Source organism: Amia ocellicauda, chromosome 2, assembly GCF_036373705.1.
Source record: "Amia ocellicauda isolate fAmiCal2 chromosome 2, fAmiCal2.hap1, whole genome shotgun sequence".
NCBI lineage: Eukaryota > Metazoa > Chordata > Actinopteri > Amiiformes > Amiidae > Amia > Amia ocellicauda.
Window position 1 is genome coordinate 6172632 of NC_089851.1, and position 17439 is coordinate 6190070.

General features: G+C 39.1%; 1 protein-coding gene across 3 annotated transcripts; it reads left to right on the forward strand.

Annotated features, from left to right (window-relative positions):
* The first annotated feature begins 1342 nt into the window (after positions 1-1342).
* hhatlb (hedgehog acyltransferase like, b) lies at positions 1343-17183 on the forward strand. Of its 3 annotated transcripts, XM_066716967.1 has the most exons (13): positions 1343-1558; positions 3102-3245; positions 6606-6673; positions 6983-7096; positions 7682-7705; positions 8097-8291; positions 8686-8895; positions 9779-9950; positions 10277-10421; positions 11471-11506; positions 11741-11942; positions 12275-12416; positions 16744-17183. In XM_066716967.1, exons 2-13 carry the CDS (start codon positions 3140-3142, stop codon positions 16863-16865), a joined length of 1536 nt encoding a protein of 511 aa, XP_066573064.1. In that variant the 5' UTR covers positions 1343-1558; positions 3102-3139; the 3' UTR covers positions 16866-17183. The 3 variants fall into 3 exon arrangements, with proteins under 3 accessions (XP_066573064.1, XP_066573074.1, XP_066573083.1); XM_066716977.1 differs by lacking the exon at positions 7682-7705 and having other exon boundaries at positions 1344-1558; XM_066716986.1 differs by lacking the exon at positions 3102-3245 and having other exon boundaries at positions 1344-1558.
* The last annotated feature ends 256 nt before the right edge of the window (positions 17184-17439 follow it).

Sequence of the window (17439 nt, forward strand, 5' to 3'; positions counted from 1 at the left end):
GGAGTTGTAATACAGCTGTTGTTTTTAGGTTAATCAATCAATCAGTCTTTAGGATATTCAATCAGCTAAAACAGTATAAAGGTTGTGTGTTTTGTGGCACAAGTATTTGATTGAGGACTTAAAACAGTGTGTGATCTGCTGTCTGAAGAATGCTGCCCAGCACCAATCAACACATCAAACACAATGACAACAGTAACAAACTCAGGCCTGTGTTAATTATAATGCATGTGGTCAATCTGTTTTGTATAACTGTATTTTAATGAGATGTAATCAATTCTGATAGATAGGACTGCAACCTAATTGTCCATCTGAAGATATAAAAAGGCTTCTCCAACTCACAGTGAGAGGAGAGAGTTTTGCAAATTTTCACTCCATTTGTTCATTCTGAAGTATTTTAACTTTTTTGCAAAGTGTCTGCTGTACGTCCAATAATGCTTTGCAATGTTTCTATGTTTTATATGAATAAACAGTGCTTTACCTTTATAAAATGTCTTATATTACATTGATAAAATGATCCCATATATAAAAAAGCAAGGGAATCCTGTACATAATAATATATGTAGTCTTCAAATTAGAATTAACTATATTATTTATTAATTTGATCCATGAATATAAGGTCCATACCATACTTAAATAGTTTAAAAGGGCTTTTCATCAAGTATGATAAAATAAACCACATAAATGCTATGCAATATGCATATGCAGTGAAATGATTAGTATGTAAATGATAAAATACTGGTTCAAAGCATGTGATAAGGTATAAATGGTTTCATTTGACTCCGTAAATGTATCAGGTGAAATGCTTCATTTTCAATATTTGCATGACGAAGCATACTCAAGAATTTTAAAACTATTTTACTGATTGTTTTCTTGGGAAATTGATAAACATTTTACCTGTGGAAAAAGAGCTCACTTACATTCACATAACATTATTCAATAATAAACTATATATATCTAGGAAGATATACAGAATGTATATTATATAGAAGATGTACCATTTTGACACAACCAACAGTAATAAATTCCAGTTCCAATACATAGTAGCATTTGTCTGTTGAAAGGTAGGGAAATTGATAAACATTTTACCTGTTGACACACAAAGGTCATTTTTAAATGCATCTGCAGGTTACACCAGGAACCCACCATGGTATGATGAGATATAACTGTGAATCTGGAATTACTGGCTGATCATGCTGACTATGCAATACTACTGACCCCATACTACAGTATTCTGCACACAGGTAATAACATAAAGGCAGTATTTGTATCTGTGGCCGGGTGTTTGACAGACAGCTGCAGAACCAGCCCTCTGCAGTGCAGTTCACAAATATAAATCCAGCCCTCAGCGCCCCCCTCTCACTGCTCCCTCTGTACCGACTGCTGCTGCTTGCAGGGGGTGCCTGATCAGCATAACATTAACGGGACGGATGCATTAGAAGAGAGCATTTTTCTTCCCCCCTCCCCCCTTTTTTATTTGAAGAGAGGTTTTTTTTTTTTTGTATATGTCTATTTCCCTCTCCTGAGCTCTGTGATTGACAGCTGAAGCACCACATTCAAGGTCAGTATAACAAGTGTTACTCAAGGGGGAAACCAAAAACGAGGCAACATCATCTATTATTGCAGAAGGAGATCAATTTGCATGACAATATAAGCCTGATTTGTATGTAGCACACTTTCCTGACACACCAGTGGCTGAAGAAATAAATCTCTGCAGCGTTTAAGACAAATATATAGCCTTTTCTTAAGATGTACCTTTGCTAAGGGTTAGCATTTGCATCTTTTCAATATCAGACTATGTATTGGTGCAATTGCAAATTCACATGTCAGTGTTTCCGCAGTTTTTCCATGTTTTGGTGCAAATTCTGAGCTCAACCCGACTGCCCGGTGCGGCGCTGGATCTCCTGGCACCGCAGCTGCAATTCCCAGCCTAAAATAGGCAGCGGGTCTGGCGCAGCTGACGGGGCGGTTTCACTCCGGCTCTTAAACCCCATTTAAGTCACTGGCAGCGCTGGCCGTCCTGCCTGCGGATCAATACCTGAGATGCCCTTGAGAACAGGATTAGATTTCACTTTAGTAGTATCCTACGGATTTATTCAGCTTGATCCTTGATTTGATCTGTTTCAGCGTTATTCTAGGTTTAATAATTGTATTAATAAGGTTGCTTTGTAGAGAATGGAGAATGGGTACAGTATTCATACAGTACAAAACGTGTTTCCCCAACACAGATAAGTTATGAAGTGATTTGAGAGTGGTAGTATACTTTGTATTGCCATTCTGATTGGGTGTTGTACATTGTAAAGACAGTTATGTTTTATGTAGTGTGTGTGTGTGTGTGTGTGTGTGTGTGTGTGTGTGTGTGTGTTTGTTAGGAATATTGCTCAAAATGCGTCAAACAAGTGATAAATCGTATTATACTACTTTACATCCTATTAATCCTACAAATCAATATAAACAGCAACATATTGAGCTATTCGACTTGTTTTAGGAGATTCAACTTCAAAACATCAGATGTATTGATGCAGTATCTATCTATCTATCTATCTATCTATCTATCTATCCATATATATATATATATATATATATATATATCCCATATATAGACCAAATCAAAACTTTGACCTTCATGTGAATTGCAAAATACAAACCGGTACCCTATTGTAGTTTAATTTAGTATTAGATGCCACTTTCCTACTAATTACATCAAATCAATAAAGTGAAAGTTACATTTTGCAAACTGGTGGGCAGGGCACTGTTTTGATGTGGTTCAGTCCTTAATATGTTTTCCTCTGTGCTGTTTAAACTTCATAATGTGGCATTTCTATAATATATAAGATATGAATTTAGATAGTAATAACTGCCCTACACCGACTGAATTACCTCATTGATGGTGCTATATATTACAAAGGTTAACAACATATATTCTGGGCCCATAAATGATGCTCACATCTTTTTCCCTTTTTGTTTGGCAGTAACCTAATATCCCTATCTTAATAAAACGATATACATGTAATTCAATTATGAGTCTATTATATCTCTTATATTACAGACATTAAACCTTTATGTATGTATGAAATGATTTATTTGGGTTCTTCACTACACAGGTCTTTCTCGAATCTGTAATTGGTGCTAAACCTTCACAATGGGGATTAAGGCCGCTCTACCAAAGTATGAGTTGTATTTCTACACCTCCGTCCTAGCCCTCGCAGTCCTCTGGGCCGCCAGCTGGATCTACGAAGCGTCGAGCGGTAAGCAGATACAGATAAACAATAACAACAGCGACTACTGCTGGTCTTTCCATTTGTTAAAATCTTAAACCTTTCACATTCCTCTCCTGCCATTTCAGATTGAGGGTTGGACCAAATCAACACTTTGATTAGCCACGAGTAGAGAAGTGCAAACCTGTACCCTATCACGGTTTAATTCATTGTCAGTCACTTTCGACTACTCAAAACGTGATAAGGTACAAATTTGTGATTCGTGGGTAGGTCAAAGACTCAGAAGGAAGACAAATTTTACTAGTTAAACTCCATTACACTGACGAGCTTCGCATAAACTTCTCTCAAAACTCTATGAGGCACGTGACTAGATAGGTTCATGTTAACAGAACAGAAGCAACCTGGCAAACATCACTTCACTGCACAACATGATTATTCATCCTGATGACCCTGAGTCATCTCAGTGGCTGTGTAGTGGTTACACAGTGTTGTCCTTTAAGGTGGAAAATTGGTTGAACAGACACATGTCCCTCATACCCACCAGGAATGGAAAACTTGTGGAAAAATGGATCATGGGAAAAATGTTAGTCAAGTTCAAACCATTGTGGGAAGATTATCAGATAAACGTCATTATTGTATTAAAAATCTATACACCAGGGGTCTTCAGACCTGGTTCTGGAGGAGGGCTTATAGATCGACCTTAAACATACAATTTTAAAGACTTGGGAACCTTTCATTGTGATCAGCAGAGCAGATGTTTTTCAAAATGATGCTGTGTAGAGATCTTCTGGAAACAAAGCAAAGTCCTTCAGCTCTTAGGGATCAGTGCAATGTCCAGTGCAAGGTGCAATGTGCAGTGACATGGCAACCTTGGCAGTTACCCAGGCATTAAAGACTTTGCCTGATTTGACTCATAATACCTTGTGTGGCACGTGTCTGTCAGATGAATTCAGTGATTAATGATGCAGTTTGCATTGGGGACATGTGAACGGTCCAACAACATATGCAACATGAACTTCCTTGAATCTGAAAGCTCCTGTCTTCAAAGTTTTATCTAACTCGAATGCTCTTTCAGCAACCACACAGAGGAGCATATATAATAAGAAGATTGCAGTGTAGATCTGAAATCTGTGTCTTTCATTTGCTGCCCATTTTTAAAATCCTACCGATACTACTGGTCTCTGGATCATGCAATATGAAGCTCTACGGCCTGGGAAATATGTAACAATGTTGATCCAACTACATTTACATTAATTGGTTAAGAATTATTCTATCTTTGAAGCCATACATTAAAGGAGAAGTGGAAGAGTTAGGAGCTTTTCCAGATCAGCTGGGACACAGGCACCCGGGGACACAAATGGAAATTGGGCTTCAAGGCATTCAAGACAGAAAACAGGAGACACTTCTTCACACAGAGAGGCGTCACAATCTGAACAAACTCCCCAGCGATGTGGTTGAAGCTGAAAATATGGGAACATTCAAAAATAGACTGGATAGGATCATTGGATCACTTAGTTATTAATGGACACCAAATGAGCACGATGGGGCGAATGGCCTCCTCTCGATTGGACACTTTCTTATGTTATATTGTTGTTATTATTGTTATTGTTGAGGATCGTTAAGGAGTCGACCTGCTGTTCTTAGGAACCCATATGCTAAGGATTTCCATCCTCAGAGATGTGCCAGGGAGGAGCACGGGGTATTAAAACAGGGAGGAGGACCAGGGGCGAGAGGAGAGCAGATGTGTAAAGCACGCAGAGCATGTAAAATAGAATGAATCAGTTGTCTGTATTAATACAGGGGCGGAGGATAGGAAAATACATCAGTGCAGTTATATACCAAAGCTTTTAATTCATTAGGGTATCGTTTTAATTAGAGAAAATGTGCCTTCTACTTATATACTTCTATTATGTATACCCACAAGGAGAGTGAAATAGGGCCACACTTTTTAAATCTGTAACAACGTTACAATATGATTTTTTGTCTTTTTACTACGTTGTTTTACCCAGTTGCTGCCATTTCATTGTTGATGCTCCTGATTAGTTAGGTATTCTCTAGCATTTTAATAAGTTCATGGTATCTGCTCCTGTCGTATTGATACTTTTGCTCACCCTTTGGCACACACCATCATGGAACAGTAGTTTGTACTCGTTGGAGTTCGTATGTACTGGAATGTCTATCTATCTTATCATATTCACTATCTTTTGTAATGCTTTGAAAAATGCAACTGTAAGTCACCCTAGGTAATAAATACACAAATGAATACATAAACAAGAAAACAACAAACAAACAAAATCCGGTTGAAGAGGAGATTAACAGTGACACTGTTGGTACGGCTGTGTCCAAAACGTCTGTCAACATTTTCAATTACATTTACAGTAAGACATTAAGTGAAACCATTTGTTAATGGGACTGGGGCTATTAAAAGTTACAGTACTCTAATGCTAAATTTAGCAGTGCTATTTAGTCAGTGCTATTTCAAATATTCTCCAATATGAGGAAGAGGTAGTTGCCAGTTCTGAACCAACATTTCTGAAGAGTAATACAATTAATACATGTTGAACAATATTTGGATTCTGTGTAAATAAGAGGTTTGTACCGGTCTGCCAGCCTCTGTCTGTGCTCTGTCCTGGTAGGCTGGTAGCCTCAGACATCACTTGATGAACCTCATGACCTGCTCTCTCCCATGCCTGAAGCTTTTTCCCTTCGAGCGTGGCTTTGGATCCGGCTCCTGATTTGGTCTAATTGTTGGTGTGAAGGCACCTGTTGTTGGCCCCTGCTTCCCATTAGATTTGTTGTTGTCATCTTCCAGTAGAGCTTGGCCCTGTGGCTCCTGCTCCTGTCATTTGAGTCTTTGTGTGCAAGTCCCTGTTGGTTCCCTACCCCCTTTAATGTTGTTTTTGTGTACTTAATTTGTGGCCTCATCTCCATGTAGGCTGTTACCTTGGAGATTACTACTTAAAGGCTGCAAGTTCACATGTGTGCCCGTTAGCTCTGGTAAAAAGAGACAGGATGTCTGTGCCTATAGGTAACGTGCAAAGTCCTCTCCCCCTTTGGGTAGCATTCGCAACCTATCATTTTGTGAGGCTTTGACTGGAGTGAGAAGTAATGGTTGCAAAAATCTTGTTTTCCTCGTGTTCTTATGTTTTTTTTCACTGAATTCATTCTACTTTGGCAGCTGCTGGATCATCAATATTGAAAAAAACACCACTCAGTTTAAGTGTGAAATGTGCTGTGTTCTTTAATAATTATCTGATTGGTTCCAATAGAAAAAGTAAACATTTAAATAAATAAATTAAATAATGTTTGCATTAATATGAAATACATTCAATTAATTCAGAATGTAATTTGAAAGGAAATCAGATTTCACTTTGATCACTTACATTTCAGAAAATGTGGACAGGAAGACCTTCAAAGAAAGTGTCCAACCAGGATGGACTTACTTTGGCAGGAAAATGGTGAGTAGACAATAGAACATGGTATTTATTCAAGAAGAAGCTGAGTATTTAGTAGATCTTTGTGATAAAGTTGTTAATGAATGTTTAATATTCCTTATTTTGTGATTAATAAAAAAATAGTCTGTTTCTTTAGAACATTCTTTAATTATTTTGTTCCCTTTCTCCACTAATCTTGGAAAAGTGTTCATAGATTTGATTTTCTTCTGTTGAATAATAATAATAATATCAATTTAAGATGAGCACTTTAGAAAACATCCAAGTTAGATTTCTGTTTCATTGTTTCCCTGGTGTTTGTCTCACTTCTCGCAGGATGTAGCTGATTTTGAATGGGTCATGTGGTTTACAAAGTTCCGGAACCACATTGTCTTTGCCCTGTCCGGTCACGTCATCTTTGCAAAGATCTGCTCCATGATGGCCCCACAGGTAGGTTTAGAGTTTCTTTCAAGCACAATGCATATTTCCTCTTTGTTGTTTTAGGTGATTAACTGTGTTGGGCCTAGGCAGTATGGGAACTAGGAGCCAAATCATTCACTCATGCAGGGTGTGGTGTTCGTAGAAAAGCTTAACCTGCTCTGCTGCTTTGTCAAGTCAAGGCATCTGAAAACAATGATGTTTTAAAGCCCCAGCCCAGACACATAGTCAACTGGTTTTCAAAGACTTTATTTTTGTACATGTTTTTAAATATGTAATTGAACATAATTATTGCTGAACTTGTTAACACCACCACCTCCTTAGTGTCATTAGCCACTAATGATTGAAAGGGACTTACAGTTACAGCCCTAGTGGACCAAATTTGGACACCACTGTACCACACTGGTGTGCACATTCATTTAAAAAAGCCAAGGTTAAAGACGTGAATCCACATTACAAACACAGTCGGGGGTGTGAGAAACAGTGTCAGTGTAGGATGTGAGATTTAACACTGTGAATGGGGGACAACACAGTCTGTTCTGCTGATTCCCATTGGGTTTGAAATCATTTTTATTTCCCTTTATCTTGCTATCAAAGAAGACTGGTATTGACGGATGTAAGGTAACCGTTTTACTTCTATTGAATAAATGTATTATGTTCGCTATACTCTGTAGTTGAGCTGTGGCCTTCACATGAAATCATCAACCGCAAATTGTGATTAGTTTCATTGTGTGATGTGTTCATGTGTCATATTGAAAAATATGTAGTGATTTGATCTCAATGACAACTGGTAGTTCCATGTGATTGAGAAACAACATTAATATCAGTTTCAGTCAATAGATTGTAATAGTAAATATGAAATTATAGTCAGTAGACTTACCTTCTGTCATTTTGAGTTCTAAAATGAATTGTCTTTGTAACTGTTGCTGTGTTGATTTTACAGTTCTTTACTTATGTCTGGTAAACTAGTGACACTATGAAAATAACAACAACACTTCTCTTTCCCCCACAGCACAGATCCACTGTCTACATGGTCTACGGGATGCTGGCAGTCTTCTGCACCATGGGTTTGACCTACATGATGCTCATACTCTCCCACTGTATCCTGCTCTATAGCATCGCAATGGTCAAACAGAAATGGCTGTGCTTTGTTGCCGGCCTCGTCAGTCTGGCTACGTTCAAACTGGAGCCTGTTAGTTCCTGGCAGGTAGGCCAATATCTCACCACTTTCCAAAATAAATATCTGGTAGCAAGCAAGTTCTCGCTTATTGGAAAAACACAGAGTTGGTCAACATGGTTGAAGGGTTACAAGCGGTTTGCAGTAAACACCATCTTGCACAATTCTTTAGAACAACAACAACACGATCTGCATGTACGCCATGTTTTGTTATTTCTTTCTCTTACACAACTTCAACTTGACATCAGTCTGAGGCCTTCAAACAATTGTCTCCACATTAGTAATGGGATCAATTAAGGGTTGAGATCAGGGTTACTTAACAACACTCAACAATTCTCTCTCATCTGCTTGGTGACTCCATTTTACCTGCAGATCAAACCATCCTTTTTCAGTCACTATTTCACCTCTCTTCTTGTTGTCATAGAATGGTTTTGTCACCGGCAACTTTGACCTGCAAGACGTCCTGTTCTTCGGTGGGAGTGGCTTCACCATCATGCGCTGTATGAGTTTCGCGCTGGAGAATTACGAAAAGAAAGATGGCAATTACACCTTTCTGGACCTGCTCAAGTACAACTTCTACCTCCCCTTCTTCTTCTTCGGACCCATAATGACCTTTGATAAATTCCATGTCCAGGTGGGTTTTTAAAATTGACGCATTCCAGGGATTCAAAGAGTCTCGAGATTATACTGATTATATATCAAGGACATCACTGTGGCCGTGTACAAGCAGGATGAATAATGGAGTTTTGAAGAACGTTTTTTGAAGTTTGTATTATTACCAATACATGGTTGGCTCCTCAGACGTTTTTGCTCAAGAGGAAGTTCTGTGTCAGCAGATTTGTAGATGGTGTCACATGCCTTCCTGGGTCTTTATAAACATGCACTTGCCCATCCTCACCAGCAGAGGTCTCTGTCACAATAGAGAGAGACTTGTTAGCTGATTAAGTAAGTGTTCTTGTAATTATTATAACTCTGGAGAACTGCATTCTATATTAATCTTCCATGAACACACTGACATCAAACACAACGCACATCTCTGCAATAACCTTTGACCTAATCAAAACCAATGGTCTTGTCCTATTGAACAGTGTTGGGTACCCCAGTGTCATTGACCCAGACCAAGAGTCCAGGCGATGGATGGGTATTGTGTTTCCCGTGACCTTCTGTGTAACTTGGACTACTTTGAATCCAGAATCATATCCACTTTCAGTCTCTGTTCAAGGCCAGCAACCATCAGTGTCTTTTAATCTGCTTTGCGGACCACTTTTTTTTAATCAGGATTTATTTTGATCGCCATCATTTGAAGTTCAATTTCAATAGAATTAAATTAAATTAAATTATTCTCACACAATAGTTTCTGACCTGTTGTGGTTCATCAATGGTTGTGGTCTTCAGGAAATGGACTGAGAGTAAACAAACAAAGAGAATCATTCTGTGTGGATAAAATCATGTCAGCTTATCTTTATACTTCTCAGAGGAGAGAAGCCCGATTTACTGTCCAGTTATGATGTTTACAGGCCAATAACCCTGACTTGACTCGTAAAGAGCGAGAGCTGTGGAACATCAGGGTCAGTGCTTTGTTGCACCTGGGAGCCATCGTGGTGGTGGACATGTTTTTCCATTTCCTCTACATTCTCACCATCCCTTCGGACATGAAACTTTTGAAGAACCTCTCGGACTGGTCGCTAGGTCAGTGGCTGCTCTCTTAATGTACAATTTGTGAGTATTTTTATATTACACATACTGTCAGGTTTCAAAAATATTTGGTTTTGTTTTGTGTTAGATTATTATTATTGTTGTTAATATTAGGAATTGTTTTATATTGTATTTATCATGCCCCCCTTGTAATATGCTTTTTAAAACATTGACATTTCTTTTCTAAAACGATCCACTTTTAAGTGTTTTTTTTTAATGTAAATTTTGAGCTGCAATTATTGTATAACATGGCTGCAGATCCTTGCCTTTTTATTCTGCTTCCTGAAATTAACCACGATCTCTTCTCTTTAAAAATACAGCTGGCTTGGCCTACTCTAACCTGGTGTACGACTGGGTGAAAGCGGCCGTGATGTTTGGCGTCATCAATACCGTGTCCAGACTCGACCACCTCGACCCCCCACAGCCCCCGAAATGTATCACCATGCTCTATGTCTTTGCCGAAACGTAAGCATCCTGTCAAAGATTTATAACCGTCACTTCCCAACTGATTCCCGTACCGGTTCTGTTTTGTCTAGGCTCCAGTCAATAAATCTATTACATTTGGTGCCGAGATAATCTCACACCCATCACAGCTGTCCATTTTCCATGCATCACTGGCCAACAGTTTTTACCTCTGATTCCCCACAAATATGGTTTAGTCCTATATTTTGATAATTTTATCTGATTTATTTTCCTCTTACATTTCCATTTCTGATATTCATTGTAAACATTTTGTAGACACTAGTGTTGATAGTGAACATGTGGGTCATTCTCTTGTTCCCCTGTCCTGTGAAATACACACCAGGTTTAAACTTCGTCTGGTGACATGTTCACAGTCACACAAACACAGCTGAACACTGAGCAGACGCTTGTCTCTCTCTGAGGGCTCACAGGCCCACAAATGTAAAGTAAACACAGCTAAGCTACCATTTTGTGAATGTTGTGCAAAATGTTAAAAGTGTTAGTGACATTTTCTGTGTCTGTTCAATATTTCAGGATTAGGAATAAAAAGTAATAATTCATAAGGTTTTATTTTACATAAAAACTTAAAATTGTGTGTTCTATTCATTTGCATCCCCAACTGCCAAACTGGTCAAAAAGTGGTCTTATAAATCTCCCCCTTTTTCAACAGATTCCTCATTAATGTCTAGTTTTCCCCTTTTTACTGTTCATACAGTAAGTGATTCTTATAGCTGTGTATTTCATCTTTGTTGCCACCAGTGTAGAGGTAATGGGCAGTGCATTAGGGATTTCATACTATGTTTTACGAAATCATAGTTATTATATAACTCTGGAGAAAAATAAGAGACCACTTAACATTGATTTCTGAACTTGGAGTGGTCTCTTAATTTTTTCCAGAGCTGTATAGCTAACATGTTGCATCTTCACATTGGAGTGTATACAACCAAATGACACCTGCGTTGTAATGCAGATATTCAGAATTAAGATGTGTTTTGGCCAAGTATACATTCTCAAAAATACTAAAATAACATTTCACCTTGTTTCCTTTACAGACACTTCGACAGAGGAATAAACGACTGGTTGTGCAAGTAAGTTTTAACCTAAAAATGCCTGTCTGTACATTAAAAATATATACAAATTATTAGTGACAATCAGATACATTATTAGAGTGAAGGAGTTAGACTAGTTTTAAGGGTACATCTTTAATCATGTATCTAGATTTTGTCATACAGTAGCTGCATTAACATTACCATCACTGTGGTCCTACTAATGAGATTACAGCGATACAAACGTGTGTCTCATCGCTCAATTCTCTTCAATAGGTATGTTTATGACTATCTTGGCGAGAACCATGACAGCATCCGAAAGGAGTTAATGGCGACAATATCCACCTTTGCTATCACTACGCTGTGGCTGGGACCGTGTGACATCGTGTACATCTGGTCTGTGTGCAACTGCTTTGGCTTGAACTTTGAGCTGTGGGTGGCGAAGTTCTTCCAACTTGAGCCATTTGCGACAATGGAGGTGAGGCTGGCAGTGTAAATTATGAATGGATACTTTCATGCTTTTGTTCCTTGTAATTGTACAGCTGCCTTGTCATGGGAAGTTGCTAAATTCATACACTGCTGTGGCTACATTTTTTAAATCATGTTTGAGTAACACTTCGATGTTTCTGATGTGTGCATTCATCATAATATTGATCTAAAACATATAAACACGTTGCCCCTCCAGGACCAATAGTAAGATCACCTGGTTTGAACTATATTCGGATATAAAGAAAAGTGTTGTTTATGTTGATATTGTGGTGATGTGAGATTCATCTCACAGCTTTTGATTAATTGTCTTCCTGGATGCAGAACGCCATGCCCGAAGCCATGTCTCGCCGGATAAGAGGAGTGTTTAACGCAGCCAACTTCTGGGCAATTGTCTTGTACAACGTCTTGTCCCTCAACAGCCTGGAGTTTGCAAAACTGGTCGCCAGGAGACTGATCATCAAAGGTGATGCAGCACAAATAAAATTCTCACAAAAGAGCCCCCTCCAAAACAAAACAAATTACACTTTGACCTGTATAGATTCATAATTGATACCTGTTCAGATGGTGCAGACAGACCATAGCTAGTGTTGCATTTAAGATATAATTACAATCAAAATATGTATTATTTATAATGGAATAATAACATAAGAACATAAGAAAGTTTACAAATGAAAGGAGGTGATTCGACCCATCGTACTTGTTTGGTGTCCATTAATAACTAAATGATCCAGATTGTTCCAGATTGTGACAACTCCCTGTGTGAAGAAGTGTCTCCTGTTTTCTGTCTTGAATGCCTTGAAGCCCAATTTCCATTTGTGTCCCCGGGTGCATGTGTCCCTGCTGATCTGGAAAAGCTCCTCTGGTTTGAAGTGGTCGATGCCCTTCATGATTTTGAAGACTTGGATCAAGTCCCCACGTAGTCTCCTCTGTTCCAGGGTGAAAAGGTTCAGTTCCTCAGTCTCTCAGTAGGACATTCCCTTCAGACCTGGAATAAGTCTGGTTGCTCTCCTCTGAACTGCCTCTAGAGCAGCGATATCTTTCTTGAAGTGTGGAGCCCAGAACTGTCCACAGTATCCAGATGAGCTCTAACTAGTGCATTGTACAGTCTGAACATTACTGCCCTTTTTCTCAATTCTACACTTACATACTTATGACAATATACCCTAACACTCTGTTTGCCTTTTTTATTGTTTCCCCAGATTCTTTGGATGGAGAAAGTGAGGAGTCCACATAGACTCCTAGGTCTTTCTCATGCGTTACTTCATCTAGTTCTGTTCCTACCATAGTGTACAGTGAGGGAAAAAAGTATTTGATCCCCTGCTGATTTTGTACGTTTGCCCACTGACAAAGAAATGATCAGTCTATAATTTTAATGGTAGGTGTATTTTAACAGTGAGAGACAGAATAACAACAAAATCCAGAAAAAATCAGTCTTCGGTGTGGAACCTTATCAAAAGCTTTCTGAAAATCTAAGTATATCATATCATATGCTTTCACGTGATCTACAGCTGTAGTTGCATGTTCAGAAAATTCTAATAAATTAGTAAGACATGATCTGCCTCGTCTAAACCCATGTTGACTATCTCCAAGAGTATGGTTTTCATTAAGACACTCCTCTATTTTCTGTCTAATAATTTTTTCCAACATTTTACAGGTGATGCAGGTGAGACTGATTTGTCTGTAAGTTCCTGGCTCAGTTTTATCCCCTTTCTTGTGGATTGATATGACATTTGCTGTCTTCCAGTCAGTTGGTACATCCCCTGTTCTAAGTGTCATTTGAAATATTTGAGTTCCACACCAAAGACTGATCCTCAAATTGGAAGCTGTAGGCATTCAGGGTAATGTAAGTAGATAAGTAGATGGATTATGAACTGGTTGATGTATAGGAAACAGAGATACAATCTCGGCAACACAGGCTATTCAAAGGGACTTATATAATATTCAGTTGTGGGCCGACACCTGGCAGATGAAATTCAATGTGGACAAGTGCAAGGTATTACATGCAGGTAACAAAAATGTCCACTATAATTACAGTGAGGGAAAAAAGTGACAAAGAAATGATCAGTCTATAATTTTAATGGTAGGTGTATTTTAACAGTGAGAGACAGAATAACAACAAAATCCAGAAAAACGCATTTCAAAAAAGTTATAAATTGATTTGCATGTTAATGAGTGAAATAAGTATTTGTCCCCTTCGACTTAGTACTTGGTGGCAAAACCCTTGTTGGCAATCACAGAGGTCACACGTTTCTTATAGTTGGCCACCACGTTTGCACACATCTCAGGAGGGATTTTGTCCCACTCCTCTTTGCAGATCCTCTCCAAGTCATTAAGGTTTCGAGGCTGACATTTGGCAACTCAAACCTTCAGCTCCCTCCACAGATTTTCTATGGGATTAAGGTCTGGAGACTGGCTAGGCCACTCCAGGACCTTAATGTGCTTCTTCTTGAGCCACTCCTTTGTTGCCTTGGCTGTGTGTTTTGGGTCATTCATGCTGGAATACCCATCCACGACCCATTTTCAATGCCCTGGCTGAGGAAAGGAGGTTCTCACCCAAGATTTGACGGTACATGGCCCCGTCCATCGTCCCTTTGATGCGGTGCAGTTGTCCTGTCCCCTTAGCAGAAAAACACCCCCAAAGCATAATGTTTCCACCTCCATGTTTGACGGTGGGGATGGTGTTCTTGGGGTCATTCCTCCTCCTCCAAACACGGCGAGTTGAGTTGATGCCAAAGAGCTCGATTTTGGTCTCATCTGACCAAAACACTTTCACCCAGTTCTTCTCTGAATCATTCAGATGTTCATTGGCAAACTTCAAACGGGCCTGTACATGTGCTTTCTTGAGCAGGGGGACCTCGCGGGCGCTGCAGGATTTCAGTCCTTCACGGCGTAGTGTGTTACCAATTGTTTTCTTGGTGACTATGGTCCCAGATTCCTCACCATTCTCATGATCATTGAAACTCCACGAGGTGAGATCTTGCATGGAGCCCCAGACCGAGGGAGACTGACAGTTATTTTGTGTTTCTTCCATTTGCGAATAATCGCACCAACTGTTGTCACCTTCTCACCAAGCTGCTTGGCGATGGTCTTGTAGCCCATTCCAGCCTTGTGTAGGTCTACAATCTTGTCCCTGACATCCTTGGACAGTTCTTTGGTCTTGGCCATGATGGAGAGTTTGGAATCTGATTGATTGATTTCTTCTGTGGACAGGTGTCTTTTATACAGGTAACGAGCTGAGATTAGGAGCACTCCCTTTAAGAGAGTGCTCCTAATCTCAGCTCGTTTCCTGTATAAAAGACACCTGGGAGCCAGAAATCTTGCTGATTGATAGGGGATCAAATACTTATTTCCCTCATTTACATGCAAATCAATGTATAACTTTTTTGAAATGTGTTTTTCTGGATTTTGTTGTTATTCTGTCTCTCACTGTTAAAATACACCTACCATTAAAATTATAGACTGATAATTTCTTTGTCAGTGGGCAAACATACAAAATCAGCAGGGGATCAAATACTTTTTTCCCTCACTGTACACTATGGTAGGAACAGAACTAGATGAAGTAACGCATGAGAAAGACCTAGGAGTCTATGTGGACTCCTCACTTTCTCCATCCAAACAATGTGGGGAAGCAATAAAAAAGGCAAACACAATATTAGGGTATATTGTCAAAAGTGTAGAATTGAGAACAAGGGCAGTGATGTTCAGACTGTACAATGCGCTAGTTAGAGCTCATCTGGATACTGTGGACAGTTCTGGGCTCCACACTTCAAGAAAGATATCGCTGCTCTAGAGGCAGTTCAGAGGAGAGCAACCAGACTTATTCCAGGTCTGAAGGGAATGTCCTACTGAGAGACTGAGGAACTGAACCTTTTCACCCTGGAACAGAGGAGACTACGTGGGGACTTGATTCAAATCTTCAAAATCATGAAAAGCATCGACCACATCAAACCAGAGGAGCTTTTCCAGATCAGCAGGGACACACGGACCCGGGGACACAAATGGAAATTGGGCTTCAAGGCATTCAAGACAGAAAACAGGAGACACTTCTTCACACAGAGAGGCGCCCAATCTGAACAAACTCCCCAGCAATGTGGTAGAAGAGACAATTTGGGAACATTTAAAACAATTTGGGAACATGTTCTTCTTATGTTCTTATACATAATTTCCCTCATTTCTTTAAGTACTGTTGGAAATATACCATCTGGCCCAGGTGATTTGATTGTTTTTAAGTCTGCTAGTCCCTTTAGTACCTCCTCCTCATTTATCCTGATCTCTCTTAGGGTTTGACTGGACTGATTGTTAACCTGTGGCATGTTATCTGTTTTTACGTTTGTAAAAACCTCTGTGAAATACTCATTCAGAACATTTGCCACATCTTGTTCATTTTCCAAGATACTTTAGTTTTTGCCCTTTATCTGTTTTACTTCCTCCTTTATTGACCGCTTGCTGTTCTAGTATTGAAAAAAGCTCTTTGCATTAGTTTTAGCTCCAATAGCTATGTTTCTTTCTATTTCCCTCTTTTCTTTCCTGATCCCTGTCTTAACATCTCTTTGCAGTTCAACATATTCTTTTGTATGGGCTATACAACATTTTCTTTCTCTTTATATTTTTATGCATACTTCTATGAAACCATTTTGGCCACTGTTTTTTGGTCCTCAATTTGCTTTTGGTACAAAAGTGTCATTCCATTACTTACTCAAATTCCATTTCTTCTACTGAGTTTGAACTTATCCAGAACCATGTTTTTAATCAGTGACTGGTTTTGCTGATGGCTTCGTTGTTCTCCACAGGCTTCCCCCTGTCCACGCTGTCCGTCCTGTTTGTCACTTACTGTGGTGTGCAGCTGATTAAGGAGAGGGAACGACGGCTGGCCCTGGAGGAAGAGGAAGCTGAGAAGGAGAAAGCCGAATAAAATAAACCACTCTGTTTTCCTACCAAGCCCTGGAGTACTCAGTTCCCTTTGCACTTTCTGCACCGCCTTGGTTTTTACGTAACCACCCAAACTGAATCTCAATTCTGGCGTTCGGGAGTCCATATTCATCAACAACGCACACATCATACTGTGAAACGTTCTGAAGTGTACTTGCTGTACAGAAATGCCACAGGCCCCTATACCACTTGTGCGTTTATTTATTTTTTAACTTAATAAATAAAAGCAGGAGGATGACTAATGCCCAATGTGGGATTATGTACATTGAAATTAATATATTAAAGAATAATTTAGTCTGTAGCCTGTGTGTATTTCTTTTCTTTGTCTGTTTGCTTTAGGACACAAATGTGGGTGTATGTAAAACATATTGCACTCTTTACACCAAAGCTTATTTGACATTTAAATGTACCTGAATTTCTAGCTGGTGAAACTTTTAGTCCATGTTACTGCTAAACAGTACATTCATATTTAGCATCCTACACAGGGAACAAATGCTATAATTAATACTATATAACTAATTTGAGACTATCATTAAAATACTTATGAAAGCTATAGA

What these genes read in the sequence shown, in the direction of transcription:
- hhatlb (XM_066716967.1), top strand. Translation starts at nt 3,140, where the DNA reads ATGGGGATTAAGGCCGCTCTACCAAAGTATGAGTTGTATTTCTACACC. An exon ending in AGCCTGTTAGTTCCTGGCAG is followed by an intron (nt 8,292 to 8,685) that starts GTAGGCCAATAT and finishes TTGTTGTCATAG; the next exon opens with AATGGTTTTGTCACCGGCAA. An exon ending in CAGGAGACTGATCATCAAAG is followed by an intron (nt 12,417 to 16,743) that starts GTGATGCAGCAC and finishes TGTTCTCCACAG; the next exon opens with GCTTCCCCCTGTCCACGCTG.